The sequence below is a fragment of the Rhamphochromis sp. 'chilingali' genome, assembly GCF_963969265.1.
Source record: "Rhamphochromis sp. 'chilingali' genome assembly, chromosome: 9".
Taxonomy (NCBI): Eukaryota; Metazoa; Chordata; class Actinopteri; order Cichliformes; family Cichlidae; genus Rhamphochromis; species Rhamphochromis sp. 'chilingali'.
In genome coordinates, this window is record NC_137936.1 from 34,528,469 (window position 1) to 34,552,820 (window position 24,352).

Consider the following 24,352-nt stretch of genomic DNA (forward strand, 5'->3'; position numbering starts at 1 on the left):
CATTACGATTTTTTATATATATATATATATATATATATATATATATATATATATATATATATTAGGGGTGCAACGATATTCGTATCGATATTGAACCGTTCGATACAGTGCTTTCGGTTCGGTACGCATATGTATCGAACAATACAAAATTTTTTATTTATTTTATCAACTTTCCTTCTGAAGATGCTGTCTGTGTTGAGCGCTCAGTGGATCTGCGCTGGACAGTGCAGCCTAGGCGGAGTAGTCGAACGCAGATTCACTGAGCGCTCAACACAGACAGCATCGTCAGAAGGAAGAGCGCAGGGCGAGACAGAAGTTAAGCTCTCCTTGCAACATGGACCTTCCGCACCCTCATTCAGATCTAGCGTTTGGAATTATTTTGGTTTTCATGTGACGTATGACCCTGAAGGTAAGCGAGTCATGCACTAAAGTAAAACAGTATGTTGGATGTGCCATGCAATGCTCAATTACATGGGTGGGAACTAGTGTGTTAGCGCAGTTAGCTCGTTAACGTGTTGGCCGTCTAGCCCCATGCACGGGGCGATCGGCGGTAGCTCGTTAACGGAGATTTGCCGTGTTGTGGCGTTAAGGTCATTTCAACGAGATTAACCTGAAAGCACTAGTGGGAACACGACAAATATGACTGCACATTTACGCCGACATCATCCTAGTGCAAAGACAAGTGGAAGCAGAAAAAAAACAAGCAAGCATGCTACTAACTTTAGCCGAGTCATTTAGACAGCTGTTAGCACATGATTCTCCTTATATGTTTAATATGCTGCCCGTCGGGCTATTGTAGGAAGGAGAAATATATGTCAATGCTTTTGCATTCTTTCAGAAATGTAGCTGGGTAATTATGTCATTGGCATCGGTGAGCCACTGTCAATATGTGACATATTGGAATCGCGTTTGAATTTGCGCTTGTTTTTTTGCTTTCACTTTGCAATGACAGCACTGATCTGTGAGTGATGATAATTTGTGCACCAATTCCTCTGACATCGTCTTATTAATTGGTAGCTTACTATGCAAACATGACAAGTGAAATCTCCCGCAGCAAGCTTAAACATGTGAGAGGTTGATCGCGCAGAGAATCGCTGAGCTTATGTGAGTGCGTGTGTAAAAGCAGCAGGATTTATATTTGACTACGATGACCTGGATGACTGAGAACCTTCACAGACAGATATATATTTTAGTTCTGCTGAGCCAAATAAGACAGGTCAGTGTGAAGAAGTGACAGCCAAAGAAGAGCTTACCACAAAACGGAGAAGTTATGACAAATCAGACTATAAGGCAAAAAGAAAGTGCAGCTTTATGGTTTCATGGACAAAAGAATTTCTGTGGCTGCAATATGACGAGCTAAATAACCAGGGCTGCACATAAGTGGTCCGCAGGTGCGCATTCGCTGTCAAAATAAAAAACACGCACAAGGGTTAGGGTTAAATTTAAAAATTTTTAATAAATGACAAATTAAATGACAAATTAAAAAGGCATGAACATTTTTTTGTATCGAAAAAATATCGAACCGTGACACCAAAGTATCGAACCGAACCGAACCGTGAATTTTGTGTATCGTTGCACCCCTAATATATATATATATATATATATATATATATATATATATATATATATATATATATACACATATATATATATATATATATATACACATATACACATATATATACACATATACACATATATATACATATATACACATATACACACATATATATATATATATACACATTATATATATATATATATATACACATTATATATATATATATATAGATATTAGGGGTGCAACGATATTCGTATCGATATTGAACCGTTCGATACAGTGCTTTCGGTTCGGTACGCATATGTATCGAACAATACAACATTTGTAATTTATTTTATCAACTTTCCTTCTGACGATGCTGTCTGTGTTGAGCGCTCAGTGAATCTGCGTTCGACTACTCCGCCTAGGCTGCACTGTCGAGCGCAGATCCACTGAGCGCTCAACACAGACAGCATAGTCAGAAGGAAGAGCGCAGGGCAAGCTAGCAAGACAGAAGTTAAGCTCTCCTTGCAACATGGACCTCCCCCACTCTCATTCAGATCTGGCGTTTGGAATTATTTTGGTTTTCATGTGACGTATGACCCTGAAGGTAAGCGAGTCATGCACTAAAGTAAAACAGTATGTTGGATGTGCCATGCAATGCTCAATTACATGGGTGGGAACTAGTGTGTTAGCGCAGTTAGCTCGTTAACGTGTTGGCCGTCTAGCCCCATGCACGGGGCGATCGGCGGTAGCTCGTTAACGGAGATTTGCCGTGTTGTGGCGTTAAGGTCATTTCAACGAGATTAACCTGAAAGCACTAGTGGGAACACAACGAATATGACTGCACATTTACGCCGGCATCATCCTAGTGCAAAGACAAAAACAACAAGCATGCTACTAACTTTAGCCGAGTCATTTAGACAGCTGTTAGCACATGATTCTCCTTATGCTGCTGAGAATATAGCCCAGAAGAAGCGGATAGTATAGCTTTTATTTTGGAAAGAGACATTTCTCTGTAATAAACTCTCTTTTCCAAAGATGAGTGATTCCTCAATCAGATACAGGGCTCGCAATATCGCTAGCCCGACGTCCCGGGGCTAGCGATTTTTTTCAGTCGGGGTACCAAAATCTATCTCTGCCCTGCCCGTCGGGCTATTGTAGGAAGGAAAAATATATGTCAATGCTTTTGCATTCTTTCGGAAATGTAGCTGGGTAATTATGTCATTGGCATCGGTGAGCCACTGTCAATATGTGACATATTGAAATCGCGTTTGAATTTGCGCTTGTGTTTTTTTGCTTTCACTTTGCAATCGTGCGAACTGTGTATAGAGAGCGACAGCAGTGATCTGTGAGTGATGATAATTTGCGCACCAATTCCTCTGACATCATCTTATTAATTGTTAGCTTACTATGCAAACATGACAAGTGAAATCTCCCGCAGCTTAAACATGTGAGAGGTTGATCGCGCAGAGAATCGCTGAGCTTATGTGAATGCGTGTGTAAAAGCATTTCAGTTCTGCTGAGCCAAATAAGACAGGTCAGGGTGAAGAAGTGACAGCCAAAGAAAAGCTTACCACAAAACGGAGAAGTTATGACAAATCAGACTATAAGGCAAAAAGAAAGTGCAGCTTTATGGTTTCATGGACAAAAGAATTTCTGTGGCTGCAATATGACGAGCTAAATAACCAGGGCTGCACATAAGTGGTCCGCAGGTGCGCATTCGCTGTCAAAATAAAAAACACGCACAAGGGTTAGGGTTAAATTTAAAAACTGTACTTTTGAGTTAAAATATATAATTATAATTTTAATAAATGACAAATTAAAAAGGCATGAACATTTTTTGTATCGAAAAAATATCGAACCGTGACACCAAAGTATCGAACCGAACCGAACCGTGAATTTTGTGTATCGTTGCACCCCTAATATATATATATATATACATATATATATATATATATATATATATATATATATATATATATATATGTTCTTCCTCTACCCCCCCCCCCCCATTTTTGCACATGTCAAGGAGCGTGTCAGGCTACATTTCACTGTGTCTTATACTTGTATAACTATGCATGTGACAAATAAAGAACCTTGAACCTTGAAACATAAAATTCCTAGAAGAGGAGGACACGGGCTTGGTTAAAATCTTCCTTGACTCTTGTAAGGGGAATGCACCAAAGAAACAGATATCCAGATTATACAAATGTTTACACACATGTAGGAATAATGACACAACGTATATCAAAGCTAGATGGGAAAAAGAGGCTGAAATAATAATACATGACGACAACTGGTTCAATATATGTAAGGCTGTGCGTTTTTTTGTCACGCCTAATGCTAAGAGTAAACAAAGTAAATACCCCGACAAGACTCAGTGTTGGAGGAACTGTGGAGGTGTATCTGCAGGACATTTTCATATTTTTTGGGAATGTGCTAAGATTGTCCCCTATTGGCTAGTAGTGATCAAAGAAGTCAATACCATGATGGGCTTGAACTTGGCCCCTGATTTCACTGTGTTTTATCTATGTGATTTGCCACAAGGACTGAGGAATTCAGACAAATATCTTTTATTGATATTATTGGCTGGTGCAAAGAAAGCCATAACTTGCAAATGGCTAAACGCTGATCCACCGTCATTCTTGGACTGGATAGGCATTATCAAGGAAATTTACACAATGGAGAGACTGACTTTTTCACTAAGACTGGCTGCCGATAAATTTGAGAAATACTGGAAAAAATGGGACCTTTACTTAAATGGAAAAATATTATAATTTCTGGTACCATGTTTCATTGCTGTAATTCACCTATTTAATCTGATTGTACCACAAAGGGATATGTCTTTTTTTTGTTTGCTAGCCTGTGCTAGCCTGCTCTGTGCTTGTTGGGGGTCTAAATGTTTTGTAAAAAATATACAGGACTGTCAATAAAAATAATGTGTAAAAAAAAAAAACTACACGCTGTGGCGACCCCTTTTATTTCTTCTTCTTTTGGTCGGCCCCTTTAAGAGTCACAGCAGATCATCTGCTTCAATCTCCTATCCCTAACATCTTCATTTGTCAAGCCAACCTTTTGCATGTCCTCCTTCACTACATCCATAAATCTTCTGTGTGGTCTTCTTCTTTTCTTTCTGAGTGACAGCTGTGTACTCAAGATCCTTTGTCTACTATCCCTCCCCCGTACCTCCAAACCATCTCAGCCTTGTTTCTCTAATTTCATCTCCAAAATGGTCAACCTATAGCTGTTCCTGGCTGTAGCTCAGGAGGTAGAGCACATCATCTAAGAATAGGAAGGTTAAAGGTCTGGCTGTACCAGTCTGCATGCCAAATATCCTTGGGGAAGATACTAACCCTAATCTCTCTGATGCATCCATCGAAGTATAAATGTATGTGAATGTTCGATAGAAAGCACTTCAGCATAGAAAAAAGTGTTTGTATGAGTGGGTGAATGTGGCATATTAAAATGTGCCTTGAGTGCTCGAGGAGAGTAGAAAAGCGCTATATAAGAATCAGTCAATTTACCATTTCCTCTGATATATACGTTCCTAATCTTGTCTCTCCTGGTCACTCCCAATGAAAATCGTCAGCTCTTCCAACTACAACTTGGTCTTCTGTCTTTTTGTCAGTGTCACTGTCTCCAAACCATATTTTAAGCACAAGCTAACACTAAACGAATGTGTTCAGTAGCAAAATAGAATAGAATAGAATAGAATAGACATGGAGTAGCATTTTCATTACAGTGAAGATAGAAAAATGTGAGCTGCACTGAAGCTTTAGTTTATTGAAGATTTCAAAGACGAAGCAAATTGTCTTATATTTAAGTCTGTGTAATCTGGACTAGGCATGCCACATTTCACTACAGCTTGTAAAGCTTCTGATCTTAAAAGCTTCAAAGTGTTAAGAAGGTGACAAGGTATCAGAGACAGTCTAGGTGGGGATAGCTATGGGGAAGGAAGGATACATACCAAGGACAGAACCTGCGATGAGAATGGATAGAAAATAGTAGCACAGTGGACTAGGAAAAAGGAAGAAAAAAGTCGCAGAAAGAAGTTAAAATGTAAAAGTGATGTTCTGAATTACAGTTACGGAGGCAAACCTGCAGAAGCTTAGACAGAAACAGAGAATGAATATCTAGACATCAAAGAGAAAACATTGTCATAATGTGTTAATATAATTTAGGACCTTTCGATCAATGTTCACGTTTTGGATGGAGAAGACAGATGGTTTGAAAGAGATGTGAAAGAAGCCATCTTTGTCCATTGTGAATGACCATCTATGAACAGAAGGGGTGGCTAACAACACCAACTGTCTACCACCTATAATCTAGTTTTGAGATCCCTTCCCAGGCGCCTTAACGCCAACTTACATCTTGCATGATTTGATCTCAATAGTCACATGCTAGAGTGTGGCAAGGTTTTACCCGAAACCTCTCCTGATAATGACCCACACCCTTTTTCACACCTTAGCTCATGTGATGTGGCACATGGTCAATAGTGCGTCAACGGTCCTTTTAAGGGGCAACTCCCATAGGGCTTAAATACCTGGGACTCTCCAGCAATTGCTCTTAGAAGTGAAGAAGCTTCTTGGATGAGAGGTGAAACATCTTCTAGAAACTTAAGGAAGTCCAGACATTTTTCTTTTCAAGTGCCTTAGATTACCGTGACCTGGATGACTGAGAACCTACACAGACAATTTAGGACCTTATTTAAAAATAAATAAATAAACCAGATAAGTGACATAAACCTGGTATGTATATATGCATGTGTCCAAGAGAAAGGTTACAGCAAAAGAGAAGAAATATAATCAGCTGTCTCTCCAATGACTTTCTTATCTTATAGATGGATTTCAAAGACCATTGAGTTGTAATCTCTCTAAATGCAAGCTAAGGCAGTGGTAAAGCAGACACTAGTGAGGGGATTGTTCAGTAGTAAAAGAAAATCATCTAATTAAATAAAATAAACAAATAAATGAATTAAAATGATTTTTTGTTATCGTTCAAGAATGTTTTGATAACACTTAAAGCTTAAACAAACTCACTTAAAAAACTCAGTGTTTTATTCAAACACATTTCTGATTATTACAAAATATCAGAAAACAGATAAATCAAAAAAAAGCAAAAGCCTCTTTTGATTTTTACCATTTAAATGGATTTTACTTTATGTCCAACAAACCTGCTGCAACCAAAATCAGACACAGAATTTGATACACCATAAATCAAATTAATAATTTTCAGAAAGACAAATGATGTATGAGAAAAATATTTATTTTAAAAAAGCCAATTTGTTTAATTGGGGTTAAGAATTAAAACGGGATAAGAAGCACCTTGAAGTGTGACATGGACTGTAACAACCACTTTATCACTTTTGCTGAGACAGTATGCAAAAACTCATCTCAGATATAGACCCAAAGTTCAGAGAAAATTGAAAAGACATAAAGACAACACTGAAACTGTACACGTTACTATAGTGAGCATAGAATGTGTGCACACGCTGCAGAAATTGTCCACCTCGTACACATTCACCCTCACAATGGATTTACTTCTGACAGCATTTGTCAATATAGAAGAGAAAAAAACTACCAAGAAAAACCCAGAGTAGATGAAGAATGTATCATTTCCCCTGTCAACTTCCTTTAACAACAGCCATTTAGGATTACCTGTGCTCTACAGCAATTCTCTTTCCCCAAGTTCCCTTCCTTTTATCATCGCACAGAGCTTTGAAAAAGAGCTAGGAAAATGCATGCGTTTTAGATCATTAAAGTACACAACTGGTATTTATCTAAATACACAGATAAAATCTTCCAGATCAACTGCATGTAAGTGACCATCTTACTAGAAAAGTGACTTCACTGGCAGTAACCACAGTGTGGGAAAAAAAGCAAATTTGTCAACTTTGCTGTGTCGGGGCAAAGCAAGATGCACAATTATACAATGCAGAGGGCCAATGCTTGGCTCTAATCCTTCATAGCTTAAATTATAGTTTCGATACCAAAAATCCAGCCAGGGTACTTTGTGTTTGAGCATGTATTAACACCCAGACAATCACATCCACACTTACGCACGCCATAAATAGCACTGGCCGCTGCCCTTGTGACATGAAATGCAATAACTTGATAATTTTATTAATAAAATCATCTCTTTTCTCCCTCCTGCTGCATCATTCCCTCAAGCTCTTCCCTTAAGCTCCTTTATATCAGCTCACTGTCTTCCCTGGCACCCTGTCCTTTTAATGAATCACCAGTCAGTGTATGAAGGCTCTTGTTTTCCAGTCTCCCTTTGAAGCCTTCCTCTCGCTTCCTTCCTTTTCTCATATGTCACTCAGCTTTATTCTGTCTCTTGCTCTACCAGCAGACAGACAGTGCTGCCTGTTGCATTGTTTGGATTGCATTGGTTTTGCCAGCAGGAATTCATCACATTCACAATTGCAGAAAAATACTGATCAAAGGATAATTATTCTGTAAGACCAGGCTCTGGTACAAAGAACATCTCCATTCATTTGTAAGAAAAGAGAGATCAATATATGCAGATGCAATATTAGCTGGTCAATTGCCATGTCTAACTGATTAGAAACAAGGGGATTTCATGATTGATGCATGTGACTCATCACCGTGTCTCATTCTGTCTGCTTTAATGTTCTGTCTTTTCATATCACGTCCTACGTAAAGCAATCGAATCATACGCGGTGTCCACTCTCATCAAGTCACTGAGGATCATATGAGCAACAGCTGATGAATGGGATGTGAATGAGACGAAATGGAAAAAAAAAGTGAAAATATTAATAAATGCACACTTGCTACTGACATGATAACAAACTGATTTCATTTGACATATACCCATTAACTATGATTACATTACAAAATGACATTCACTGATCACATTTCTGGTGTGAAGACATTGTCCTCAACATCAAAAGGAAGGGCATTGCTGAGGCTGTCATCACTAAGTACAGAGGCTTTGTTAACAAACACCAAAGACAGAAAAAAACACAGAATTTTTATGGCTTCATTTATGATTTAACAAATTGGCTAACAATGTATTAAGGAGTATTAAAGAACAATATTAAAGTGTCTTTAAAGTTGTCTTTAACTACACTGTACTTGCAAAGCATTTATTGTTAGTTATTTTTGGTATAGTTGCTCATTACAATTAAATATAAAAAGACTTTTTAATATACTTTTTTGCATAACGTGAGAATTTGTACATGTTGTAGGCAAACTGTAGCAGACAGGCTAGTGTTTGACAAGTGAGTGTCTTTGTGCTTTTTCCCAAGGTGATCAGACAGTACTAGCCCCGGAGCAGGAACTTTTTAGTGAACAGAAAATAAGACAAAAACATCAGATTTAGATGTCTTGAAGACAGGTGGGTAAGATAGTTCCTTGCTTTTTTTTGCTTTTGTTTTATTTTTTTTTTTAGTTTAATAAGGACTTTAGTCAGCTTTAAAAAAGTGATACAAATTAGTAATTCAGTATCAACTAAATCATTTGTAATTGTTTTGACTTATAACTAAGTAAGTGTAATTGAGTAATCTATGACTTTTTTTCCATTCACTTGGTACACTGTGAGGAAAAGAAAAATATTGTAGTTCGAGACCTTCTGAGCAAAATTGGCTTTGAAGACTAATCTCTGAAAGCTTTTTATGTGGAGCATGAGATCGAAGTACTCAATTTTATGCCAGTGGGCTACGGTTTTCAGAGAGACTGGCTCAAGAACTGAAAGAAGTCTGGAAGCCACAGTGACTCTTACATTGCACTGGAGCCAAAAAGCTCCTGACAGCTCAAAGTATTCATGTTCTTTAAAAATGGTGCCTTCCTTTCAGTAGCATGAGTCATGTGGGAGGTATATGCCTACCTTAAGTCAACATTAAAGAAAATATTTCCTACATTATATTGGAAAATCCATACGCATCTGTCCAGCACTTTTGTTTTGAATAGCCACAGTGTTTGCATTACAGAAAAGCTGAAATTGTTGTTTAGAGTTTGTTCAGAGGTAGTTCTTAGCAGCAAACCACTTGGATTTAATTTCTTGCTCCTCATTCAAAATGTCAGGGTCTTGATCTCAAGAACTCGGTAATTTTATGCAGGTTAAAAAGAAGACAAGTAAATGCAACTACAATGAAATGGCTGTTGATTGGAAGCAAGGTTTTAGTGCTAGTGTCGGTTTAGTAATTCAGTGGCTTCAAGTGATGCATTTTGGCAACAATTCTGGCCACTTTGCATCTTTGTCTTACAAAGTAAATGCCAAAGAGCAGAGGGAAGCATTTGTGGTTACTGATTAGAAGAGGTGCATAATTAGACCGTTCAAAAATGCTTTTAATGTAGTTGAGCTTTGACTTTGACCAAATCACACTTTTATCCTGAACTAAAATCATTTTCTCTTTTATGTAAATTGAATAAATATGCAGATTTTTATCAGGAGTTGACAGTTAATGCAAACACATAGATGCCTAAACAGTATATTTAGTTTAAATCTACAAATGTCATTTGTGTGTACTTTTTTCTGTATGTACAATTGTGTGTAAAGGTTCGGGCAGGATAGGGATGCTTGCAGGAACTGTCAGCTGATTTCCGAGCCCAATGAGAATGCTTCTCTTGAATTCTTATGGTAACACTCAACGATCATGGTCTACTTAAAGTAACTGAGTAAGGATCTGACAGTGATTCCAGCTACTGCCTTTCTGATGGCTGTGTGAGCTGAAGGGGTTACATTTGATTATTTTGTTTTCACAAATATTACAGCAAAATAGTCTACAGTATACTCTAGATTGAACATGTATTATTCTATAAAATATGTATACCTTTTAACGGCTTTAGTAGAGTATAGTATTTTAAAGGAGATATGCTGGTGTCACATAAATTATCATGTAAAATAACGTAGGTGAGTAACTATGTGTTAAGCTCCTCAAACAGCAAATTCATATATAAGTGCATGTCTGCCCTTGAAAGCCTGTTTGTTTTGCTGTATATCTATGTTTGGCCACTTTATTTACCCTGTTTCACAAGGACAACAAAAGCATTTGGTTAAAGGAACTGATCTGAATTGCTCATTAAAAAGTCTTATGTGATTGAGAGAGGTTCTTAGAAATAATGCTTTCATCCTGATAACATAAGGCATCTGGAGTATTTTAACAACAAATTGGGAATTTGTCCCTCAAAAAGTGTATACTGCAAAGGAAGTTGGCAAGTATTTTTTTTTTTGTCTTGATAAAATCTTGAAACCTTACTTAGAGAAACAGGTGTCAGAGGTTATCGACTTTCTTTGTTAAGTCAGACTTTCGGCATCACTTTCTATGCACACTCACAAAAGGGGGGATTTGATGCCTCATTTGACTCTTCTTCAGCACTAAAAGTTTGTCACCAACTCCAGACACTCGTAACATTATCATAAGAATTGGTGATAAAGTTCACTAAAGAGTATAAAAAAGATAACAGTAAAATGCAGCACTGGTGATCCAAAGATAAGAGAATATTCTTGCAGAAGATCTTTAATTTTTTCCTAACATATCAGCTGCTGCATGTTCATCTCTATAGTTTAAATATTTAAATTATTTAAATGTTAATCAGTGTGTTCAGGTCTGACATTCTCTCACAGCCTAATAAAGGAGATAAGAAGATCAGTTTAGTTTGGGAAAAGTTCAATACATAATACATTTTATTTGTTCTTAGAAATAGAACTTATCTGTTTTTTAATGTTTCTGAGTTCTATTAGCTGCAATTCCAGCGAGACAGTAGTTTAGGCCCTTTACAAAGTTTCTTACTGCTGTAACTTTACAGCTGTAACTTTCATTCAGTTAGGTATGGTTGCATATGTAATGCATCTTCCTTAAGCAGATAATCTATATTAGAATTACAGCTTATTTTAAATTAAAAAGAAACCATGACAATTTTGTGCTCGCTTGAATAGGTTGCATATAGCATATGTTACCATGGTGATTTAGCTAGGTAAAATGAGAGCTACCTTTATGAAACTCTGACTTTAACCTCAACATAGCTTGCCAACATATTAATCTCCCTCCACAGTACATCACTAAAGCTTTCCTGAACATTATCCAGAGTATTATACTTTATTTTACCTGAAATGTTTTACCCATATCTTAACTGCATGCTGAGACATTCTTTTCTTTTTCTTTTCACTACCAACAGTTCAAGGAATTGACACCTGTTCACAAGGTTTTTCATATATTTATGTAATGAGTCATAATGTCTTACCTTTCCTACATATAGAGGCTCTGTTCCTGTATACTCCTCCACGACAAAGAACTGGTTCCACACCCATCCTCTCTTTACACGTTCAAGTGATGAGGGTCCTTGCTCTTGGTCTCTTTCTCCTGAAGTTGTTGTGCCACTAGTCCTTGAGGCTTCACACCAGGTAAAAATATTGCAGCTAAGTAGAGTTAGTGCTGCCAGTAGTGTCCAAACTCCTGATGTCCATGAAGGAGCCATTTTGATTTTAAAAAAAAAAGAAAAACAATCCTTCCTGTGTCTACATGTAATTTAAAAGATTCATGCAAACAAGAGAAGGTTTTCTGTTGTAGTTTTATCTGAAATAAAACTCCAAAAGGACACGCTTAAAGGTCTTTGTGAAAGAGCTTGAAAGTTAATCCATGGGATCAGAAATCAATCTGAAGTTATCTGCCAAACACAGGGCAGGTCAGAGAGCATATAGGAGTTGTACCACCTGCAGAGTAACTGTTTGCACTGTGACATTGTCAGTAATTCTGATTCTTCGTAGTGTTTACTCCAACTTATAGGGTCTTTTTTATTGTTTGTTTTTCTTAATATGTTGTTTATGTGACCGAAAGTAGCTGGACAAATTGACTTTGGAAAATGTTATTCAAGGTTTTTGAAAGCAAGAAAAACAGGCTTTGCTAGACAGGCTCACTGATCATTGAAGGAATTAGGGGGGCCAAGCATAGAATGACATTGAAAAGCATGCCTATGAAGACTGAGAGTGATAGCTTCCATCCATTTTTGACTTCGTATCGATTACTGCTCGCAGTGCTTCCATTTCCACTTCTAGCCATGTCACCTCCAGTAGCTGGTGTGTGTTTCAGGTGGTTTGATACTAAGCTGCCAAAAAATGACTTGATTAAACTTTGCTGAAGAGAAAACTCTTCAGTAGTTCAGCTCCTAGAAAAGTCACAGCTGGCTTTACCTTCTGAAGCAGAAACCTTGAACTGACGAAAGGCCAAAGGATTTTACTGTTGGTGATAATGTTTGGTCTCTGACAGCTTTGCCCTTCAAAACAATCCATTGGTTTGGAAAGTTCATTCTTCAAAAGGTCCTACAGTGTTTTTTCAGCCATTATGACAGCTCCATCATGGATTGAAGGCAGGAAAAGAGGGAACCTGTAAAACAGAAAAGACACTGTTGTCATGGCCTCAGTATGGAAATAGTTTCTATTTGATAGATTTAAGGATTGACTAACCAGCAAAATGATGATGATGATTATCATTATTAATATTATTATTATTTTAGTTGGATTTTTTTCCCTTACTTGACCTGTTGTGGATTATTGGTGTCAATTTTTCATAGCTCTTTACAATCAATATTAAATCAATGTACAAATAATAAATAAAGAACAAATCCTATAGCACCGCTTTTTTGTTTAATTTATCTTTGTTTAACTCTGTGTTTTTGAACTACAAAACCCATAAGTGTTTTGGTTTTGTTAGGATTATCTGCAACGAACATTTTTCTATTAGTAATTCTTGTGTTCAGCAAGAATTCCAACAATTTGCTGGAGAATGGTGAAAACGGGATAGAAAGACAGGAAACTAGACAAGTGAAAAATAGGAAGGAAAATAGGAAGGAAAGAGAGAGAGAGTAAGAAAAAGAGAGAGGGGGAGTGAGAGAAAGGGAACGCAAGCAAGAAAGGTCACTGTTCATCACACAGCAAACCCAAAGCATCTGTCTGCCTTTCATCCAACTGATGGAGCGGACCTAACCGCAGCCAGCTGATTAATTGCATGAGGGAACACTAATTGGATAAAAGTATTAATCAATTAATTCTATCCAATGAGGCAACACCCCCTAATACTTCAGACAAACATTGGTGAGTAGGAGGGGGTAACAGACATGGTCCTTGGCTGCTGTGAAACATGCACAGAGGCTGACAGAAAGGCAGAGTTGACAGAGCAGAGACAGAGAGGGTAAAAGCAGGGTTCTAAAGGAGACAGAAAGGAAGACATGAAGAAATTAAAGGGCCGAGAATATAAGAGGAAATGAAAGAGAGTGTGTTGTGTGGCTGTGGGTGTGATTTATGGCCTCTTTGAAACATTCAGAACAAAAGGACCAAAAGGAAAAGAAACAATAACATTTACTATGTCTCTGGCCTTACAACTTTAAGAAAGAAGATTGCAACACCAGCCGAAGAAAAGCTCCTAAGGCCAGCAGGTGGTTTAACCTATTTCTGCTGGCTTAGAAGGAATTTCTAATCGTGCTCTCCTGCTGCCCGGTAGCAAGCTTGGAGCATCCGGAAATAATTCCTTCTCAGACTGTTGGTCAAGGAAATGTCCGTGGTATTGGAAACCAACTGCTCCGGGGGTGTCCAATCTCCGGGGGAAACAGCTCAGGAGTAACTTAAACAGCTCAGATCTCTTTATTAACTTCAGCACAGTGAGTGTTAATAGAAAAACTGCACATTGATTTCAAAATATACAGTTTTGAAAATGTACAAACATTATCACTATTACAGTTGTGTGATGCAGGGATTGGTGTGCTACTCTAAGGTAAGTAATCATATAGCAAATTTTATTTTATGACTAAATGTTCAAGTATTGCATATTAACATTAAGGATTTTGAAAGCAGCAAATTTCCACAGGTTTACAATGAAATGAGAAACTAAATGATTTTGTCTTTTGGCATGCAAAACTGATGATCAGGTCGCATGTTTATCTATATCTATAAATTCTATGGCAGTCTATGGAGAGGCTAAACTGGCAACAGGCAAGTATTTTTCTTATTTAACTTTTGGTTGTAACATTCTGAAAGATTAAGGCTTGATTGCTCAACCAAAACTGAATGATGATAGCACATTCATTTTCCTCAGTAGCTACTGGTAACCTTCCCCAGGTAGCTGAAACAGCAGAGTTTAACAACTCTGTGCCAGATGGTTTGTTAAAGAGATCCATCTGGGAGACGTCCTTGGAAACTTTTTTAGGAAAGGGCAGGCACGTTTGGAAGCCATCAGCCAGCCAGTGATTCTTTCTATGTTTGGAAGGAATGAGAAACCCTGTTCATCAGTGAACAAACCACATATCAATTGCTGCCCAGAAGATGCTCTACATGCATTCACTCAAAGTGGAGCAAATCCAGCTAGAAATTTTTCCTCAACTTTATTAAGAACCAGAACAGGGCTACGTACTAGCCTAGGGTAGCTGGGTGTATTGAATCTGAAAAATTAAAGGACCCTTCTGTTCCATCTTATAATCCCACATGATTTAGCAGACCACCCATGTCTTTTAAAAACATGTTCATGTTTGTTACTCTGACTGTTTTTTTGGGGGGGATACTACATTTTGTGCTGTTGTTTATCCAGCAATGGATCCTATTACCATCTTATTTATAAATTGGCTTGTCAATGATAAGCTTACCAAGAGCTTACAGAGGAAGGAGATGAATGCTAGGGCCATTTGAATGGCAAAAATCATAAACAGGGTTATTACTGTCAACATTGAGATTAGAATTATTCAACACAAATACACACCGACTGAAAACATCATGTATTGCAATTGTTATAACTAGTCTGGTATCTTACCACCAAAGCATTTCTAAGCAACTGAACTCATTTAAGTTTTTTTTTTTTTTTTGCTCATCAAGTGTTTTCAGTACATCAATCTATACAAAACCCACCAGTCTCTGTCAAGTGGTGACTTTGGTTAGAACTGTTAGGCAGAAGTGGCGATACACTGCTGTAAAGGAAAGGGGGTGTACTGGAATTACAATTTCAGATCAAGTGCATAAATCGTTATGAAGTAGAATTCAGCACAATAATTTTTGTCTGGTTTTCAGAACTGCTAGACGTCAAAATGACAGCTGAAAATAAATTGTATTAAATATGCGCAGAATACAAGGCCTTCTCTGACCCCAGTAGTCTTTCAGCACTATGCATAACACTGAACTGCGGTGAGATAATTTAGCAGTCAGGGACAACTTTGTTTCTCATCACAAATACACAACCCTAGACCTTTTAGTATGTTAGAACAACACCAACGGTGCACAGTGTGCCTTGGCACTACACACACGGCTGCCTGTGTCCACTAACAGTGGGAGTGTGGTTGTTGGCAGCGATAGGCCTATTTTCCAGCATTCTTTTCAGATGGAGCTTTGCTCAGACAGCAGTGATACAGAATGTGATAAAGCTTTTCTGGGTCTGCCATGTATCCCTCTCTAAAATCCACCACTTGTAACTGAAGATAATGACCATTCCCTGCTGCCTGGCATGGGGGATGACAGAGCGTTTTTTTCCCCACTGTGACCAGGCCACACCCACAGTTCTGATAAAGAGCAAGTTCCAACTTCATGTCTTCATACTACTGGACCATATTACCTATCTGTCTGGTGTTTTGTTTTTTGTTTTTTTTCCGCAAGATATGCAAAAACCCTGAGGTTAGCAAATTCATGTATAAAAAAAATGTCCTGCTTATCCACCATGATCTCAGGTCCAAGGTCTGGCGAGGCAAAAGTTTACTCAACCAATAAACTTGCTGCTAAATGCAGTTTAGCGTCATCTAAAAACACACTGTACTGATGAAGAAAAAGGCACTATGATGAGTATAGCCCTAAGTTAAGTGTACTGTTTATTTTGCAGTTTACCTCGCTGTTTATCTTACCCGAGGATTGAACTTCTGGCAAGAAGTATAAATTGTTGTACACTAGCTGGGCTCTTATTTAATTTTCACAGTGGCACCTGTAGCGACACACCAGCAGCAAATGTAGTGTCTCTAGGGCTTTTAACGCAGTCCTATTTTCTATCTGAACACTAAAAGTAACCAAATGCCAAATCCAAGAAGATATGTGTTACTCAAGAAGCACATACTTGACACTGACTAGTGTTCATTATTTTTGCAAATTATGTCTAAATTAGAGATGGACCGATCCAATATTACGTATCGGTATCGGTCCGATACTGACCTAAATTACTGGATCGGATATCGGAGAAAAATAAAAAATGTAATCCGATCCATTAAATATCACGAAAGCACCTCACAAAACTTGCAACACGCCGTAACTCGCCTCAGAACGTTAGCACTCGGAGCAGTATGCATCACGTGATAGAGCGGCTGTGGCATGCGGGACCTGTGGTGGTCTGGATAGCATGTGGAGCTTCGCTAGCAACCCGGCATTTCATCTCCGACAAAGTTATCCCGAGAGAAGTAAAGCAAGTGTGTAAGTCCATCTCTGAATGTTTGTAAAGCATTCCTGCGTTAAGCTTAACAAGCGACTGCCTCTTCTTGCTGCTACTTCGATCATGAAACTGCTTAACGATCAGCTGATCGGCTTTTCTGTCGCGAGTCCGTGTCTCTAATTTGCTTTTGGCCCACTTTGCACCAGAAAGAGGAAACCAGCGGCTGAACAACAGCAGCACGTTTAAGCTTGATCAGCTGTTGTTAGAATGTATTTATTATTACTTTCTACTCGAGGATCTTTTTCTACGTAGCTGATGCTGGTAACTGTGCAGGGGCGGATCTAGCAAAGTTTAGCCAGGGGGGCCGATAGGGCATTAACAGGGAAAAGGGGGCACAAAGACATACTTTTCTTTCTTATTCTCATTTAAAATGTCGAGCTTTTAATAAATAATTATCTGACACCCAAAGTTTTAATTTGATGCAAAATGAATAGAAGTCCATTACTGTATATAGTGACTATTAAGTCTAATATATATACCCTAGTAAGCTATAGTACTTTTTCCTTTGGGAAGGTACCATCTGTGCAGTCTGCAATTTTGTTGAAGAAAGATGTTGAATCTATTTAATATTTCTTGAAAAATAATTGATTTCTGTGCATTTTTTTTCACACTGCATCAAATTAAGGTTGATTACGTCGATTAAGCATCATGAGGTGGCGCGTGAGGGGTGGTTCCCTATTTTTTATTTATTTATTTTTGTTGTTGCTGGGAGTTGGAACCCTATTAGTTAGGTTGCTTAATATTTATGCTAAGTACTCTTTAAAATACCAGAATAGGGAGGATGGTGTAGGTTTAAGTTTATTAGATTGATCAGTATTACTGAACTATGAAATATTTTTTTTTGCATACAGGTATAACAGAATAGCTTTAGTGTAGTTCTTGTTTTAAACTTGAGTATGAACTTATACAAAATGCAGCAAGATATTTAAAAAAACAGTTTTGTTGATTTAAAAAACACTATATCGGATTCATATCGTATCGGCAGATATCCAAATTTATGATATCGGTATTGGTATCGGACATAAAAAAGTGGTATCGTGCCATCTCTAGTCTAAATAATTACTTTTATTCATTAATTTGTTCAATTCACGTCTCAGAGGAGACAGTTTTAAGAGACAGACTTAAAACTAAGACCCTGAAAAGACAGCCTAAAGACAGTTTTTTGTTGTTTTACAATGTAATGGATTACTACAATAAGTATATTTTTCAGTAATGTAACATTACATTACAGTTGTTTCTTGTGTTACAATGATTCTTCATTTTTCATTTGTCTGCATTCCAGATAGAAAGCAAAAAATATCAGTATCGATTTCATTTCCTGTGTGGGAGGAGGAAAAGGGTGGAGTGAAGCACAGCTGTTCAGAATTGGCGATATGGAAATTACTTTTATTTTTATTGCACAAAAGGACATGAGTACATAAAGTGAAGCTGTGTCCAAGACAGAAACAACTGCATTATGCTGCTAACAGAACTTGGGTTCTCTGCATTCATCCGCACAGACAACATGTTAATGCACAGCTAGCCAAGAAAGAAAGCTGAGAGTTTGCTGACCCCAACCCAGCAGCCAGAGCCTGATCTTCAACAGGTAACAAAATAATACATGAATAAATATATAAGGAAGTGTAACCAGATAAAAGATGAATAATTACTGCCAGGCTCAGGATGGGATTTTGAGCCTGAGCAGAGCAGGTCAGAGTGGGTAGTGTGTCCGGAAAACCAGACGGGTTGCTGGCTGTGCAAAGCAGTGGGCGAGCTGTAGCTGAATGAAGTATCCAAAGTGTGGAGAACTAATCTGAGCAAATAAAGAGTGAGCAGAATAAAGAGCAGAACAGCCTCATCATTTTCAGGCCTGAGCAGGAGAGGTGAAATTGTGAAGAGCTGCAAACTGACATGGAGCAAATTCTGTTATTCTGTTATAAAAATTATTCAAATGTGTTTATTACATTTTTGTCACCACCTGTGATGTCAATGGTAAAATCAGCTGTTCAGTCGGTTTCACAGTGAGCACTCTAACCATAGTCTTCAGTCACTAACCTGGCAGGCAAACCGACCATGAACTCATGCTTTCCAGCATACTTTTATTATCACGGTTGCTGCTACACACAAACAGCTGCAGGTTTGCACCCCGCAGCCACACACGCTGACAACAATAACACTGACAGGACCCAGTACGGACTATTTAATGCAGGTGCGGCGTGAATGCTGATGCCGCTCAGGTGTGTCCGCCTCGCTGCAGCTGTGCCACCGACCACGCCCCACCACACAGGGATTGGTGATATTTGGCCTGTAAGTCAGGGTTAGGACAGGTGTTCACATGTTGGTGCCATATTCTCTACCTTTCTGGCAGCTGTCAATAAATGCTGGTTACTACATCCGATAGTACAGCAAAGGATGGCTGAAGAGCATTGGACCGCAGGTGGGTGTCACATGAAAACTATAAATACTTTATATTCTTTATTTAAGCACAACTAATGCTGTTCTTCTGTAAGAATTACATTTTTGGGTGTTAGCTGTTATACTTACCTTTGTTTATTAATCTATTTTAATGAGTATTTTAAAATTACCATCTGTAATGAAGTGATCTGTATCACTGATAAAATAATAAAACTGCTAAGAATTAAACCTAAATATGGCTTTTGTCAAAAGGTACTTAAAAAGGAGAAACATTACATTATTAAATTAACAACTTCTGCAAGAAATTATGTCTTTGCCATTACTGCTGTAGGATTCAGAGCATCGTTTAAAATGTTTATAATAAATATATTTTGTGACGAAAGGAAATGTATGTCTTTTATTACTTTGTGTGTGTGTGTGTGTGTGTGTGTGTGTGTGTGTGTGTGTGTGTGTGTGTGTGTGTGTGTGTATTTAGAGCAAGAGAGAGAGTGAAAGGGAGGCAGAACTCTTCTTAAGTCTTTCACTTGACTTAAATTTATCAAATATATTTCTTTTCAAGTTTCCAATTAGATATTTTACAGCTGTGGAGTGATAACTTCAAAGTAATAAAAACACACTGTTTATTCCTCTTTGCCTCAAAGGCAAACAACATTGGGAAGATAGAATTAATTTCTTTCTGCCTATCTGCTTTCCCTGTTCCCTTACAGTAGATGATTTAACAGTAGGACAGGCGGTTTGAATTTGATTAATTAGAGAGCATTTGTATCAAATATTTTCTGTGTGCACCAATGGCCCAGAAGTCGCTTTGCAAACTGAAACATTTGCTGAGCACCAACTGCTTGGCATCCAAAGAATAAAATGTACACTCCTCCATGAAAATCCGTCTCCTTCTGTTCTGCCTGTGCACTTAGGGAATTCCATTAAGTGTGTACACATTTACTTATACTTGGGTCTAAAAGTGGGTAACTGTAATGAGCTGTGGAGAAAAACAGAGACAGAGAGATTTATGTTAGTGTGTTCTGATTTTACTAAAACTTGGCCATCACTACAAAGGAGTCACAAGCCTTAGCTGGCAGAGGCAAATTAGCGGCATGTCAATTACCACCCCTTTGTTTTGTAACAGTGGGCAGTAAACCTTGTTGAAAAAAAATAAATAAATAATGATTAATCATTAAAAAAATATATATGTTTGAAGTACCTATCCTTCCCTGTTCATTTCTCTTTGCCCTATCTCTTTCCGCTCCCTCCTCTACTCATTCTCTAGTCCAAAGCTATTGGCAAGCACTGTGCAGCCATTCGTGACCTATTAGAGTGCTGGATTGATTCTAGAGCATGGCTGCAGCCTCTCATCAGTGGGCATGCCCAGAGCAAGCCCTTTGACAGCTGGCAGCGAGCAGACGACAGCCAGGCAAGACTGATCACTGCAAACTGATAGGCATGGGGCCAATGACCAGCAGACAGGCCTCTCTGTCTCTGACACTCTCTCACACACAGATGTGGCCATTCACAGACATGAAAGGGCACAATACATCTATATCTGCGTGTGTGTTGATATGCATTTGTTCTGGGACACAGCATGGCCATGTCGTCTTAAATCAGTGGCCTATTGCCCTTTTCAAAGAAAAATAAACATTAATTTTACTTAGGCTGTTGTTACTATTATTAGAGTGCTTATCAAGCCTTCTTGTTGTGAGCAATGATGTCACTGTCATAGTGTTACATAACGTAATGTATTTTGTTCTTTATAATTATGTAGGAGATTTACCCGGCAATTATGTTGTGGCGTAAACCGCCACTTAGTAGTTTGCCAGAAACTAATATATATTAAATGACTACTAAGGACGTAATTGGCTCACAATATATACTTAATCAGAGTAGATTCCATCTGACGGTGCCCATGTTTCTATGGTCATTGTGTTTTAATTGCTATCCTATTCTTGTTTATTGTCATCTTTTATAGATGTATGGACATTTTCTTTGTTTACATACGGGTTTATTACTCATTTTATCACATTACACTGGATATCTTGAAGGTCACAGCTGCTTAACACATCTAATCGGCTGTTTATTGTATTTAGGTGTAATAGGTTATATGGTGACCATGACTGGGTAAGGTTAAACACAGCATTTCCAAGAAACCACATAGTGTTATGGAAACAGTTACACTTCTCCTTAATTTTTATTTTTTTATTTTGTATTACATGTGTTGTTGTTCTGCCAGTGACTGGTGTCCTTAATAAAATCTGAATGGAACGAAACATTTAAGAAAGCCAAAAACCCTAAAGTCAAAGAGATCTAAATTACCCATGTATTAATTAATTAATGACGACTGATAAAGCTCACCTGTTGAAATGTGTGTGAGAAAATGACACTGACAAGCCAGCAAACTGGTCAGTGTTTTGTTTGACATTGTCTTCAAAACAAGTTTTGCCCAGTTTTGTTTTTTTTTTCACACTGTGATAAGCTTGTTATCTTTGCCTCTCTATTCTGCCATTAGCCCTCTCTTCTCTCTATCATGCCTCCCCTGACCAATCAGATTAGACGCCACTTCAGAGAGTTGTGTGGAGTGCATATGTGAGTGCTGTGAACCACTGAACAAAAAATACTGGCAGCTTCTTTTTTCCTTTTAACTTGGGTTGGAAAAGATGAATCATTCACTGCAGAGATTTGTACCATTTGTCAGTGCCTTCAGTATGAAGCAGATCGAGCTTGATCATTTTAAGGCAGTGACAATTACTGCAAACACAGACTCCATAGCTACAACAAAAGCTAGCAAAGCAGGTAGCTGACAACCTCTCATCAGACACCCTAATGTACTGACTGATTTTTGGGCTAATTAAGTTTAAGATTGTGATAAACCTTGAAGTGGTGGTGGTGGTAAACATTACAGCTGCACCTTATGCAAACAAAACAGTCACTAACAGCAGACCAGGAATTGTCCAAGAATTCAGTCAAGTCAAGTCTATAATGCCCTGACCCCCATCGTAAGCAAATGCTTCGAGAAGCTGGTCTTCATCTGCTCTGCACTACCCGACTCACTGGACCCTCTACAGTTTGCATACCGCCACAACAGGTCCACTGATGATGCCATAGCCCTGACACTACACACTGCCCTGTCACACCTGGAGAAGAGAGACACGTATGTGAGGATGCTGTTTGTAGATTACAGCTCAGCATTCAATACCATCGTTCCCTCGAAGCTGGACAGGAAACTGCAGGATCTAGGACTGAGCAGCTCCCTCTGCAGCTGGATCCTTAGCTTCCTGTCTGACAGACGCCAGGTGGTCAGACTGGGCAGCATCACCTCATCCCCCATCACACTGAACACTGGTGCTCCACAGGGGTGTGTACTGAGCCCTCTCCTGTACTCACTCTACACCTACGACTGCACAGCCACTAACAGCTCCAACATCATTGTGAAGTTTGCGGACGACACTACAGTGGTGGGTCTTATCACCAACGGTGATGAGACGGCTTACAGGGAGGAGGTCAGCGCCCTGACCCACTGGTGTCAAGACAACCATCTCACCCTCAACGTCGCAAAGACAAAGGAGTTGATAGTGGACTTCCGGAGGTGCAGAGAAGTACACACCCCCATCACCATCAACGGCGCTGCTGTGGAGAGAGTGAGCAGCTTCCGGTTCCTTGGCGTACACCTGGCTGAGGATCTTACGTGGTCAGTACACACAAACAAAACAGTGAAGAAGGCCCAGCAGCGCCTCTTCTTTCTCAGGAGACTGAAAAGATTCGGCATGAGCCCCCGCATCCTCAGGACCTTCTATCACTCTGCCATTGAGAGCATCCTCACTGGATGCATCACCACCTGGTATGGCAACAGCACCGCCTACAACTGCAAAGCTCTCCAGCGAGTAGTGCGGTGCTCTGAACGGATAATTGGAGGTGAGCTTCCCTCCCTCCAAGACATCTACAGGAAGCGGTGCCTGAGGAAAGCGGGGAGGATCATCAAGGACTCCAGTCACCCCAGCCATAAACTGTTCAGACTGCTTCCATCAGGAAGGAGGTTCTGCAGCATCCGGTCCCGTACCAGCAGACTGAGAGACAGCTTTTTCCATCAGGCCATCAGACTGCTGAACACGTCATAGACACCTCAGCTTCACTACTGGAACTTTAACATTATGCACTCCACACTGTATATAAATGCCACTTGTTTTGCACATATTCAACTCTGTATATTTTATATATTTTATTATTATTATTATTATTATTTTATTTTTTTACTATTTAATTTGTAAAAATGTGTATACACACACACACACACACACACACACACACACACACACACACACACACACACACACACACACACACACACACACGTAGGAAAATATTTAGTATACACATCCAGAAATGCATACACTATTATATATTGTACATATATTTATTAGTTTCAGGTTGGCCATTCTTGTATTTTGCTCGTTTGTGTTGTTGTGTTTGCACATCTCTGTTGCTTGTGGGGCTCGCACACAAGAATTTCACTCGCATGTGCTGTGCCAGTGTGCCTGCACATGTGATGTGACAATAAAAAGTGATTTGATTTGATTTAATGATAGACTACCCCCCCCTCTGTCCCCTTCTGGCTGCCTCTGCCTCAATTTTATCCCACAACTTAGACATTCACATTACTCACACTCTCATTACACATACATATAGGATCTTGGGGGTGGGCACGATACACGGAGCCCAAAGTACCATCAGGGTGTACACCCCACCCCTGGCATCGTTGCCCACCTCTCAATTTTAAATACACGTAGACATTGAGGGCTAGCAGGAGGGACCATGCGCTTACCTGCTGCTCTCTGGCAGGTAGCTCCAAGCCCTCCTGGGTTTTAAATGCACCTTAGAACACACATGCATCAACATTACAATGAGCGGGTGGAGGGAGGTTCGGAGTCTTCTCTCACCCCCGTTCTCTGCGACCTGCTGGAGCAGGGGGGCTAGGACTAGGAGGAGGAGTTGGCCGTCCGACTGCGGTCTGGAGTGTGGAGCCT

The 24,352-nt window shown here is 39.0% G+C and overlaps 1 protein-coding gene across 1 annotated transcript in view; it reads right to left on the reverse strand.

Annotated features, from left to right (window-relative positions):
* cdh22 (cadherin 22) overlaps nucleotides 1-12,453 on the reverse strand; it is a 91,549-nt gene extending 79,096 nt beyond the window's left edge. The window contains exon 1 of the mRNA XM_080892586.1: nucleotides 11,749-12,453. Within this exon, the coding sequence (XP_080748712.1) occupies nucleotides 11,749-11,982 (234 nt within the window). The 5' untranslated portion in view covers nucleotides 11,983-12,453. The remainder of the gene's footprint in view (nucleotides 1-11,748) is intronic.
* Between the last annotated feature and the right edge of the window lie 11,899 nt (nucleotides 12,454-24,352).